The 12,903-nt window shown below is 32.7% G+C and overlaps 3 protein-coding genes and 1 long non-coding RNA gene across 4 annotated transcripts; 2 read left to right on the top strand and 2 right to left on the bottom strand.

Moving 5' to 3' along the window:
• Positions 1 to 3,317: 3,317 nt before the first annotated feature.
• Positions 3,318 to 4,293, bottom strand: LOC147940112 (uncharacterized). The gene is made up of 2 exons (XR_015564601.1): positions 3,962 to 4,293; positions 3,318 to 3,674 (listed from the first exon to the last, which is right to left on the bottom strand). It is a non-coding gene; the product is annotated as an uncharacterized LOC147940112 (long non-coding RNA).
• Positions 4,294 to 5,363: 1,070 nt separating this feature from the next.
• Positions 5,364 to 6,708, top strand: LOC104707216 (uncharacterized). The gene is made up of 3 exons (XM_010423519.3): positions 5,364 to 5,564; positions 5,927 to 5,991; positions 6,488 to 6,708. The coding sequence occupies exons 1-3, from the start codon at positions 5,420 to 5,422 to the stop codon at positions 6,557 to 6,559; spliced, it is 282 nt and encodes a 93-aa protein (XP_010421821.1). The 5' UTR covers positions 5,364 to 5,419; the 3' UTR covers positions 6,560 to 6,708.
• Positions 6,709 to 6,987: 279 nt separating this feature from the next.
• Positions 6,988 to 9,283, top strand: LOC104707215 (thylakoid lumenal 29 kDa protein, chloroplastic). The gene is made up of 10 exons (XM_010423518.3): positions 6,988 to 7,207; positions 7,308 to 7,409; positions 7,497 to 7,584; positions 7,675 to 7,775; positions 7,868 to 7,908; positions 7,999 to 8,129; positions 8,221 to 8,327; positions 8,419 to 8,556; positions 8,651 to 8,785; positions 8,861 to 9,283. The coding sequence occupies exons 1-10, from the start codon at positions 7,112 to 7,114 to the stop codon at positions 8,969 to 8,971; spliced, it is 1,050 nt and encodes a 349-aa protein (XP_010421820.1). The 5' UTR covers positions 6,988 to 7,111; the 3' UTR covers positions 8,972 to 9,283.
• Positions 9,042 to 11,403, bottom strand: LOC109124469 (14-3-3-like protein GF14 chi). The gene is made up of 4 exons (XM_010423517.3): positions 10,618 to 11,403; positions 10,405 to 10,527; positions 10,204 to 10,320; positions 9,042 to 9,403 (listed from the first exon to the last, which is right to left on the bottom strand). Exons 1-4 carry the CDS (start codon positions 11,107 to 11,109, stop codon positions 9,338 to 9,340), a joined length of 798 nt encoding a protein of 265 aa, XP_010421819.1. The 5' UTR covers positions 11,110 to 11,403; the 3' UTR covers positions 9,042 to 9,337.
• Between the last annotated feature and the right edge of the window lie 1,500 nt (positions 11,404 to 12,903).

The raw sequence follows: 12,903 nt of genomic DNA, 5'->3' as shown, positions 1-12,903 counted from the left end.
GGTTTTGTTCTTCATTGAATATGTCTAAGTAGTTTGCTTGTTAAGTTCAGGATTTTTCACATGGATTTTATGATTTATTAGATCTATTTATTTAAGATTCATTATCTTTCTAGATCTTCATCATAGATTGTTCTTCATATAAATCCTTGATTGGCCATCTAGAATTAATAACTTAGAAAAATAAATTGATATGAGAATATAATTGATTTTCATGATAAAACCTTTTGATAAGCAAAATTACTTCTTGCAAAGAGATTTGATTTAGTAATTTTGTGAACAATCTAAACCTGTTTTCAAAGCTGATTTTTAACCTAGCATTTTACAAAGAGATTTGAATTTTTTGGTTTTAAATTTAGATAATATTTGCAGTGAAACTGATTAATTTTCTAGATCTGATTTTTAATTGTTTGAATCCTATATAATTATTGATTTAATATTTTGTAATTTCCTGAGAAATTTCCTAGACCTAGCTTTTTAATCCTTTGAATTTTCAACAGTTTTATTTAATATATAGCATTGTTATTTCAATTCAAATTAATCTCTTAAGCTTAATTAAAAAATTCTATAATTTATTGTGTAGACTTGAGTCCTTGTGGAATTCGACCCCTAAGTACTACAATGACCTCTTAATTTGAGAGAGTAGCTCTCGGTTTAATTTGAGCATATCACTAAGCAACTTCCCAAAGATTAAGATTATAATTTGTTATCTCGGTTATAAAATGAAAACAAAGACAACCCATATTTGGATTTCAAGTAGCGGTTAATACAAACATTCAGAATTATAAGTAAACATTCAAATACACATTAAAGATATTTAAGCCTCCACTCCTTCTATTTGAGTCCTTGAACTCTCACTTTAATGCTCCATCACATAGTTTATGTGAAAACGTCCAGCAAACTCAGAATTGTAATTATAGAAAGTGTATTTAAATTTTTTACTCTAACATCATACACAACTTGATTTTAATATTCATAACAACTTATCAAGCTGATGTTCAAGTCCTTGAAACTCTGGTTTTATAAAGATCTTGGAGGAGGCTAAGTTGTTTACAATACATGGTGCACTTAGAGACATTTAGAATTTAAAGTCAATTTTGAGATTAACATTTGTTGATTCTGTTAGATGTATGGTACGTACCTTCAAATTCTCCAACCTTCCAAAAGCGCAATACACAAATCATAGGTTCAGATTTATATGTGGGATGACACATATTTGATTCCCAAGAAGACATGAATCGAGAAGCATAGTTGTTTATGGCACAACATTTTACAGATTCATTCCTACATATTTAGCAAGTTAATATAAATTCTAACATAAACAAACTTTAAATGTAAGTATCCTTAAAGGTAGAATAAATGTGTTTTACCTGCCATTCAATAGCGTGAAGACAACTTCAATACAATCATTGGCACTCTCATGTCTTATCATAACCGTTTCAAATATGTAAATTTTTAATAGTAATCATTTTTTATTTTAATAAATAATTAAAAGGTGATGATTATCATATTTATCACTTTAATTTTTTTATATCTATAATTATAAAGATAACAATCCATTTAAGTAAATATATATAACGTTTATATATATTCCTCAGATATGTTAATTTACTTTTTCAAACAATAGTTATTTCCATCTTTATCATTTCAAGTTAGTAAATTTATATAAATCATAAGTTTTATCTTTTGCGATTATGATTTTTACAAATAAAGGTATATAATAAAACTTTCTTACATCTTTATATCATTTTGAATTTATGAAAATTACATAAGTTTGAAGATATACATTATTGTTCTGTCATTCAGTTATGTTAATTATTTTTAATATATTGTAAAATATATTAAAATTTTAATAGAAACATATATAAATAAATAGTTTCAAAAATAAAATAGTTTGACATCTTTAAAAATATGTACCACAAATACAATATTTATTAAATGTTTCACGATTTTATTATACAAAATCATACAACAATAAGTTTAATATTTAAAGAGATCAACGATCAATATATTAATAATTAAACTATTGAAACATTTAAAAAAATAACATTAAAATAAAGGAATAAATGTTATAGAAATATTGTAGGGTAAAACAAATTGTCTTCTTTTTGATCTTGGGTTCCATATCATCTCTTTGTGACACCAAACAGATGGAATTGGAATTTTAGCATATATGATTTTATTGGTTTGGGAAGTTTGTGTATTGAATACAATCCAATCCAAGAATTTAGATATTTTAGTCGTTGAAGGAATCATAATATCATCCATAGGACCATCTTCATTGTAGTCTTCTTTAGATATAATCTATATGATAATTTTTTAAAAAAAATATTAAAAACATGGAATTATTCTCAAATATTTATATAACATGATTATTAAAATAATTTACATGAAATTACAGCTATAGAAAAATACATACCCGAAAATATGCATGACTATAATCGATCATAGTTTTCTTACAAATATGGCTATCAAAGTAAAAAACAAATTATGACAATTCAAGACCATTAAAAAAAATCAATATAGAATTCAGGTTATAAAAAATACCTGATATTAGTTAGAATAAAATTTGTTGATCGATTCCTCTGGTCAATGATACCTACGTCAAAGAATTATATATTAATCTCATAAAATTATAATATAATTATCAAAATTTTAATCTAAACCGAAAAAAAATTATAATAATATACCTCTTTTGAAAGGTGGACTGTAGAACTTGTTTTCCAATGTTGGTGTCTTGTAAGCAGAGCTTGTTTTTTTGTAGCTTTGAGTTTATTAGCATTTGGATTGAAACTTTCATTGGCATTTACATTATGGGTCTCATTAGTAACGTAGCCAAAGCTGTACAGAAAAACTGTAAGCTAAAGATGTAAGCTTTTACGGAATAGTGCAAAGCTGTAAGAAAGAGCTGTACATGAAAGCTGTAAACAAAATAAGAGTAAAGCTTTTAATAAATTTTTTGTGATCGGTAAAAAAATCAAAACTGTACAAATAGTAAAGTTTTGTTTTTGTCACCAATCAAAGCCTATATATACAGTTTGCCTCGTGAACGACGTCTCTGTTTTTATGAAAATAATTAGTTAAATGGTAATCTTTATCCATTATTATGTGTGATCTGGTTTAATTGAAACTGAATTAAAGAAAAGGGAAGTACTAATAATTAATAATAAATAAAATAAAACTCTTACATAGCTTAGAAGATTAGTGCTACACAGCGTGTATGAAAAGGCTCTGTTCTCCTTCCCACTAACAATCTCAAGGAGCATCACCCCGAAGCTAAAGATATTTGACTTTGTTGAATACGACCCATTCTTGCATAATGCATGGAAGAACTTTTTCAAACTTTAACTTTAATTAAAACAAAACCACATATATATATATATATATATTGTAGTTAGTTTGAGAGAGGTAACCAAAGTTTTTGATTGATTGCTTACTAAGTACCAGACGGCTTCGTAGTTTTAGTCTTCTCCTCGCTCCTATCACAGATTCTTGCCAACCCAAAATCTGAAATTTTGGGGATCATACCTCTATCAAGCAAGATGTTTCCTGGCTTAAGATCCCTGTGAATAATCATGTCTGCGAACCTTCTTGCATATACGCAAGTCCTTGAGCGATGCCCTTAATTATGTCAAATCTCCTATGCTAGTTCAGCACACATGAGTTTTGGTCTCCATCTATAACGCGGTTAGAAAACAATTCGATAAATTAAAATAATAATATAAGGATGTTAACTTAATTATTATATTATATATTGTATAAAGAAGTCACCAAAAAGTCGATGGTGGAGGCTTCCGTTTTCTATGTATTCATACTTTACCCTAAAGAATCAAAACAACCCTTAAAACACTTGCAAAGGCAGCTCACTCTAGAAAATTAGGTTAAATTTTTAAATAGAGAGAGATTTGCTTGCATGTTGGGATCTTCAATCAAAAAAACAGTCTCTTGAGCAAAAGTATCTTACAACACAAGCTCCTCTTTCTCTGCTTCAGCTTCGGCTTTTTCCACTGGTTTCACTTTTCGGATTCTATATTGCGCTGCCGTTGAAGATAAAGCTGGGATCCCTAAATTTCTCTCTTTGCTTCTGCAAAAACTTCACCTCCTCCAACGCCAATTTGTAGATCAACCAAAGATCAAACCTTTTTAACAACCCATCAAACTAATTGAAGAAACAAAAACGATACAAAGCCGAGAAAAAATTAAAACCCTAAAAGTGCTGATTTTTCAGTAAAAAAGAATTATTAAATTTTATAAAACTATAAATTCAAGAGAAAAGAGTTTTTTTTTTTTTAAGTTATGGTGAAAGCAAACATTAACATTGTATTTATAGTTGTAAAGGACTTATCTTTTTAGGGTTTCAGTAAAGAGGTGTATTGTCGTTGGGTATTTTTTTCTACAGAAGCCCATTAATTTTTTGATTAACATCGGTATACAAACAATCTAAGCCCATTAATTATATCAAATTTGTAGAATTTATAGTATAAAACAACCATAGTTGTAAAAAAGGTGTTTTCCGAAAAATATAGGGATATATCTAGCAAATTTTAGTTTTGCAAATAACTTTTTCTGTAAATAGATTATTTCTGTCTATTTTTTTGAATTATTTTTAATGTAAAAGATAAGGAAATTTACGTTCAGGACAAAATATTTCAATATTAGGAATATATTTCATTAATGGCAAAATGGTAATTCGTGCCTGAAAGTGAACGTATGACGTTTTTACTTCTGCTTTAATATTATATAATATTATAGATAGATGATTTTTATTTTCTTTTCTTCTGGAGTCGTTCTCATTGGTGTTTTTTTTTGGAGTCGTTTGCATTGGTTTGAAAGGATGATTTTGTATCATATATTATAGTGCACCTCAGACTATTTGAGTGATGAGTGGCAATCCGCAATGTTTTAAAATCTGTAGCTAGCCATGAACAAGTAAAAAAAAGTAAACTCCACAACCAAAAATAAAATAAAATTTGAACTACTATATATAATGTGGCTAGAGATTTACACTAAGGGATACCTTCTCGCGAAGATGGTTGACTGATTGTATTCATCAACAGAGACAATTAACAGGCATTGATGTCCACTCCATGAGCAGAGTTCTAGCATCTTAATCTTTCAAAGGTTCCAATTGTTATGTCATCTTCGCAACATCACCAAAACCTTATAATTTGGTATGTCAATCTGGAACTTCTTAAGCAAAGGGTACTCTCTCCACTAAAGGCCATCCAACACAAACAATATATCATCTTATTTTGTGAGTTCCTTAAATAGTTTGTCTTTAAGTAAACAAATTGCTTGGGCCTTGTTTCTTAGTTTTGGGCCTTTCTTAAAAAAGCAAAAACCCTATACCCTAAATTTTCTCTCACCTCTTCTACATTTCGATTTTAACAATACATTTGTGTTTTTTCCTCAGATTTGGAAAATGACATTAGGGTTGTTATTGGGGATTGGGAGATCATTCCGAAGAAAGCGAGCTTCGTCGCTTGACATTCTCTCTCCCAAACGAGCTCCTCGAGACTTTTACAAGGGGAAAAACTGTAAACCTTCTGGTTTCCACACTCGTAAAGGTTTCATTTTTTTTTTTTACAATCCAATTTGAGAGAATCTTGCATACCTTTTTTAAGTGAATTGATGATTGAAAAAGTTGTTTCCTTGATGATGATGCAATTTTGTTTGAGTTTAGGATACATGAAAAAACTAAGAACTTTGAACTCCATTTTGGGCAACTTGTTACCCTTTTTCTATGCTGCAATTGAGACTTTAAGTTGTTTCAGTGTACATTTGTTTAGCAATTGAGATTTTAAGTTTTATTATTTAGGTGGAAAGCTAAGAACTTGGAACTCAAAATTTGGCGTATCCCTTCTCGTACTTGCTGCAATTGAGATTTTTAAGTTGTTTTTACATGTACATTTTGTGTCATGGTTTGCAGGAGGATACGTTGTGCAGCCAGATAAGTTGCCAAACTATGTTGTCCCTGATCTGACCGGCTTTAAGGTTTTCGTTTCTCCCTTCACTCTTATGTCCCTTTTTCTTTGATTCCTCTGTATAAATAGGTGACTAAGTAGCTTGCATCCTAATCAGACATTAGTGAATCCCTTTCGTAAGTAGCTTGCATCCTAATTGAACATACTCCTTTGGTTTGTGATATAATTATCTTATTCGATATAAGTTCCGTATTAGGAACCTGAAATGGAATGCTTACTTCTTGCAGTTAGCTTGTTGTGTGTTTTATATCCCATCTAAATTCTCTGTTCCTTTTCTTTGATTCCTCTATATAGATAGCTGAGTATGTAGCTTGCATCTTAATCGAACATGATGAGAACAAATCCCTTTAAAAATCCTTACAAGTCATACGCGCCTTAAGTTTGTGATGATGCTGATCTGTGCTGAAAACCTGAAGTTTTTTTTTTTGTTTTTTACTTGCTGCATTATTAACCAAGCTTGTTTGTGTGCCTTTTAAGCTTTGCTGATGAACATTTGTATTTTACAGCTGAAACCATATGTATCTCAATGCCCTGTAGACGTCAACAAATCAAACGAGTCAACTGAAGCTTCCAAGTGAAGAAGTCCGAAGAGATGTGTTTTAAGTCTTCATTAGCTTCACTTAAAGGACTATGTTTTTACTATGATCCTTAATTGGTTTTTGTTATTCTAAGACTACAAGCAAGTTAAGGCGACATTGAGTTAATAAAATAGAATAAAATCCAATTATCCCTGGTCTCCCATACTTTTCCACTTCAATTCCCTTACGCTTTGATTTTACCACTTCAAGATTATGCTGAAAATCAACCTTTTTAACATATTGTTATATAAAAAAAAAAAAATTGATGTTAAAAAAAAAAAAATAATAATAATATTTTAAATATTAATAGATTAAACTTGTGCTAATTGTTTTTTTTTTAAATTAATCAATCATATGAATACAATCTTATTGAAAGAAGAAAAAATGAAAAAAAATAGTTTAAATGATGAAATCAAATAGACCAATATGATTGGGAGATTTGGATAACAGAGAATCCACAAAAGTGTATCCTTCACAAAACCAAAACACTCTCTCTCTCCATTTCAGACATCTCTTTCTCTCCCTCTTCTCTGTCTCATCACAAACCGAAAAATGGGAGGAGTGTCCTTCCTCTCAACTGTTCCTTCCTTCACCAACACAACCAATCATCAACATCTTACTACACTCTCTTCTTCTTCACATCGCTCTGTGAGTTTGTCAACCATTGTCACATTCTTCTTTTCTTCCAACCCATTTAACATATTCTTATGCTAACAATTTTGAAATGATAACGATCATTACAATTCAGGCTGTCATACGATGTTGCAAGATTGATCCTCAAGTTTCCAGCGAAATTTTATCTTTCCACCGCCGTGATGTTCTCAAACTCGCCGGAACTGCGGTCGGAATGGTACCTTAACACTTGACTAAATTCTTGAAGTTCATATCTTTATGTCACATTTGATGAGTTCTTGGCAGTGATGATCTCTCTTGTTAGGAATTAATAAGCAATGGCTTCATTAATCATGTGGGTGATGCCAAAGCTGCTGACTTGAATCAGCGTAGGCAGCGATCTGAGCTTTTATGTGAGTTCTGAAACAAGAACACAAGTGTAGTAGTACCAAGATGTTGTTATTGGCAGTTTGGCACTAAAGGTTTCGTTTTTTACTATGCAGCAAAGATCAAGCTTACGCTTTCGAGCACCATTAAGGCTAAACCTGAGCTTGTACCTTCCATACTCAAACTAGCACTTAATGATGCAATGACTTATGATAAGGTCAGGCTTCATAAAATAAAACTCTCTTATCCATCTCTCTCTGGTGATTGCACAATTCTTTTTACCCTTATTGATGTTGGCTTTTTGTCTAGGCTACAAAATCCGGGGGAGCCAATGGATCCATACGGTTAAGGTACTTAGATGATGTAAAAGAACATTATCATAGTAGTCTTTTACATGATGTCTCATGCAATCTTAGACTTGGTCTTGTACTTTTGTGAAGCTCTGAGTTAAGTAGAGCAGAGAATGAGGGGCTTTCTGATGGGTTGGGTTTGATAGAGGAACTGAAGAAGGAGATTGACTCTATCTCAAAGGGTGGGCCTATATCATATGCAGATCTCATTCAACTGGCAGGTGATGATGTTATTGTGTACACCAAAACTTGTTCATGGACAGCATTATCATTGTGAGACTGAAGTCTCTTTCTTGGGTTGGTTTTTTGTAGGACAATCAGCGGTCAAGTCTACGTTTCTAGCATCAGCAATCCGCAAATGTGGTGGAAATGAAGAAAAAGGGAACTTACTCTACACAGCATATGGTTCAGCTGGTCAGGTACACAATGCTATGTGATATTGATGCTCTTTTGCGTTTCGAGTCGTGACACATTGTTTACATCGAGACTGAACTGTTGTGAATCTGTTAGTGGGGCTTGTTTGATAGAAATTTCGGAAGGACTGATGCAACAGAGGCAGATCCAGAAGGTAGAGTCCCACAGTGGGGAAAAGCAACTGTGCAAGAGATGAAAGATAAGTTCATTGCCATTGGATTGGGTCCTCGTCAGGTACAAGATTTTTGGGTTTCAAAATACGGTTAGGGGATGAAGACCAGTCATAGTTACTAACCTGTATTTGAACCAATGTTTGGTGTATTTGTAGCTAGCTGTAATGTCTGCATTCTTGGGTCCTGATCAAGTCGCAACAGAACAGCTCTTGGCTACTGACCCGCAAGTTGCTCCATGGGTTCAGAAGTACCAACGAAGCCGTGAAACCGTATCTCAGACAGATTACGAGGTTTGTTTTCACTTGACTCCCCTGATCATCTACTTCAAACTGAAGCTCATTTTTTGATTTGTAACATATTTGCAGGTTGATCTGATAACAGCATTCACAAAGCTAAGTTGCTTAGGACAGCAAATCAACTTCGAGGCATACACATATCCCGTTGAACGGATCAATCTGAGCAAACTCAAGCTATAAGCTATGTACACTACACTATATGTATAACCTGAGAGGAAACTTGAACTCATTCCGCAATTGATTGCTGAAATAAACCAAAGATTTTTCTTGACATTGAAACAAAAAAAAAGTTGAATCCATTACAAACAAAAAAACAGATCAAATAAGTCAAATCACGATAAAATGGAAACAGATTAAAGAAAAATAATAGAAAATGAGTTTTCGCATCCACGTTTAAGAAAAGCAAACAAGGACAAGAATTAGACTGCCTCAGAGAGCTTCGGGATAAAAAGGAAATCAGAAACCAACACAGAAACTCCTCCAAGAGAAAAACATATTAATGGAGAAGTTTTAGATACTGAAACAACAACAAATTCGCCGCAAGACTTAAGATTGTTGCTGTTCTTCAGCAGGTTTTGGTGCTGCTTCTTTGATGTCGTCAGCAGCATCATCCTGATTAAAAAACATTTGACAACAGACTCAGAATCAGATCAGAAGAGAGAAGAAATGAGGAATGCATCAAAATGTACAGTGAACAATTTGATTTACAAATCTAGTCTTCCTCAATGGCTTATCTTGCTCATCGTTCAGAACTCAAGCAACAGAATTGGATCAAAAACATTTGACAATCACTAAATTCAGATTCAGATTCAGACCAGAAGAATCAAGAAAAGAGGAATGCACCGAAATGTAAACTAAACCAGTTGATTTCCAAATCTAGTCTTCCTCAGTTACTTGATAAGGATCATGATTTCAGTAATCAAGTAACAAACATAATTAAATACATTTGACAATCATTAAAAATCAGAATCAAACTATAAGAATCAAGAAAAGAGGAATGCAACAACATGCAAATCTAATCTTCATCAATGGCTTAATAAGTCTCATGGTTTTAGAAATCAAGCAACAAAACAGGATTAAAGACATCTGATAATCACTAAAATGTAAAATCAGACCAGGATAATGGATCAAAATGTAAACAAAACCTTTTGACTTCCAAATCTAGTCTTTCTTAATGGCTTAAACAGGCTATTGGATTCAGAGATCATTTATCAAGAAACAAAACAGGCTTACACAGGTCAACCCATTTGATGATATCACTACAATCAGAAGAATGCAATAAAATGTAAACTAAACAGATTTATTTCCAAATCGGCTAATGGTTTCAGAGATCAAACAACAAAAAACAGGCCAGAAGTTGCATCAAAATGTAAAACTAAACCATTGACTTAATAACGCCAAAGTATAAATACCTGCATGTCAGACGTCCAGAGAGTGAGGTTATCACGAAGAAGCTGCATAATCAAAGTACTGTCCTTGTATGACTCTTCACCAAGAGTATCCAATTCAGCAATAGCTTCATCAAAGGCCTAATGAAACCATAAACAAAACTCATATCAACAAACACACATTACATAAACCATTGAAAACACATGATTCTGATTAAGTCAAACCTGCTTAGCGAGGTTACAAGCACGGTCAGGAGAATTGAGAATCTCATAGTAAAACACAGAGAAGTTCAACGCAAGACCGAGACGAATCGGATGAGTAGGAGGCAATTCAGAGTTAGCAATGTCCTGCACAACCAAAACAAATAAAAAAAAAAAAAAATCACAAACCTAAAATCAAGTGAAAACGAAACCAGATCGGAGAAATGAGATCTAAACCTGAGCAGCTTTGTAAGCAGTGAGCGTATGTTCAGCAGCATCTTTCCTCTCTTGACCAGATTTGAACTCAGCCAAGTATCTATGGTAATCACCTTTCATCTTAAGGTAAAACACCTTCGAATCTCCAGAAGCAGCAGCGGGGACGAGGATCGTATCGAGAAGCTTGAGGATACCGTCACAGATATCGGAGAGCTCGGTTTCGATTTTGCTTCTGTAGTCACGGATCAAGGAAACGTGGTCGTCGTTGCCGCGAGACTCTTCCTTCTGTTCGATCGACGAGATGATCCTCCACGAAGCACGGCGAGCTCCGATCACGTTTTTGTAAGCGACGGAGAGGAGGTTACGTTCTTCGACGGTGAGTTCGTCTTTGTCAACGGCTTTCGCGACTTTTTCCATGAATTCGACCATCTCTTCGTAACGCTCGGCTTGCTCCGCGAGTTTCGCCATGTATACGAACTCTTCCCTTGCTGATGAAGCTGTTGGTGCCGCCATTGTTGTTTAGATCGGAGAAGATGAACAAAGGAGTAAGAAGATGATTCTCAGATCTGCGAACGAGAGAGAAAAGAGAAAGAGAGAGAGAGCGAGAGAGAGAGCGAGAGAGAGACTTTTTTTTTTTTTTTTTGGGTCGGCTCTGTTTGTTTTTGTTTATATTTTGGAGTTTTGTGTGTTTTTTTAATTGTTTTTTTAATGAATGAGTGGGGAGCGACGATTACGGTAAGGAGAAGAGAGGAGAGCCGTTGGATTGAAAGCTGGCATAAACACGGATTCGTAACGAAAAAAGGCGCTGGCTTTTCAGATCCTTTTTAGGTCAAGTTTGAATTTTTCAATGATTCTCAAGGATATAATGGTCATTTAGTATTTGTGATCAAACCTATAATAATTATATGAAAATCATAATTTAATTAAATTTTGTAGTTTAAAGATATTTCTATACAAAAAGTAATTTAATATTTTATTTTCTTTTTAACTTACTACATATATGAAATAATTAAAATAAAACTTACCAATATACTGTAGCTTAAATTAAAGGGAATATATTATTATAGATAATGTGTTAGTTTATATGAACAATTTAAACTACATGTTTGAATATATTAGGTCGCCTAGAACATACAAAAAAATGATTTTAGGATCAAAGATATTAAATTCTTTGTAGTGGGATAATTATCAAAAAAAGTATTTAGAGAATAATTATCAAAAAATATAAGAAAGATCTTTATACAAATGAGAAAGTTTTATTATTTAAATACTTAAAGGATTACAAAGATTTTTAGAGTAATCCCATTGCACAACTCTTTGGGATGTCTTTGATTTCTTTAGTATTATAAGCAAAAAAAAAAAAGTTTTATTCATAATTTTTGTGAGATACAGCTCTCTGCGGCGATCGTTTTAGATCCACAGAGACCCGATACGTGTCACGTTTTTATTGGTTAAGTTTTGTTTTTTTTTTGTTTTTTTTATATATCTCTTCTTCGTTTTCTTCTTCTCTCGACAAAATCAAAACCAGAGAAACACAAAATCGATTCGACGGAATAGCTCTTGCCTCGTCGTCGTCTTCTTGCTGCGACTGGGTTTGTGTTTGGGATTCTCGATTGGGTTGTATGGGTTTATGTTTGGGATTATCGATTGGGTTGTATCGTTTGTGTTTGGGATTCTCGATTGGGTTGTATCATTTGTGATTGGGATTCTCGATTAGGTCGTTTGTGTTTGGGATTCTCGACTGGGTTGTTGGTAGAGGATTCGTTTGGTCATGTTTAGAAAGCAAGAGAGAAGCGGGTTAGTGTGCGTCTCTTTTTACAATCAATGTTATTGTTTTTGAGTTATTCACAGAAAGATTTGTCGGAGATGCTCATCTTTCTTCTGGGCTAGCTTGTGGTCTTGCTGATCCATTTTTAGTATTATTAAAAGATAGAGACTCTCAATGAGGATGTGGGATAATTATGCTATTAAGGACATCTCCATCTCAAATTTTTTTGAAGGGTTTTTAATTAAAAAATAATAAAATAAGACACTACTGTGTAAATACGTGTACTACAGAGATTTTAAAGAACTTGGGAGACAATGACAACATGTTATTGGTCTTCAACTTTTATTTTGTTTTTTTTATCTACTAGTCTATCTCTCTCCTTCTCTCTTAATTTTTCATGTGGTGACAAAATTAATGGGATCAAATTAAATATTAAGTTTAATATCATTTTTATAGTTAAGACACAGCTAAAAAAGATTACCGATATGAATTGGTGAGAACTATTCTCAGTTTCTCATATATAATATTTTAATCATTTT

The sequence above is a fragment of the Camelina sativa genome, chromosome 8, assembly GCF_030686135.1.
Source record: "Camelina sativa cultivar CO46 ecotype springtype chromosome 8, ASM3068613v1".
Taxonomy (NCBI): Eukaryota; Viridiplantae; Streptophyta; class Magnoliopsida; order Brassicales; family Brassicaceae; genus Camelina; species Camelina sativa.
The sequence above is the reverse complement of the archived record's forward strand: the minus strand, read 5'-3'. Positions and strand labels throughout refer to the sequence as shown.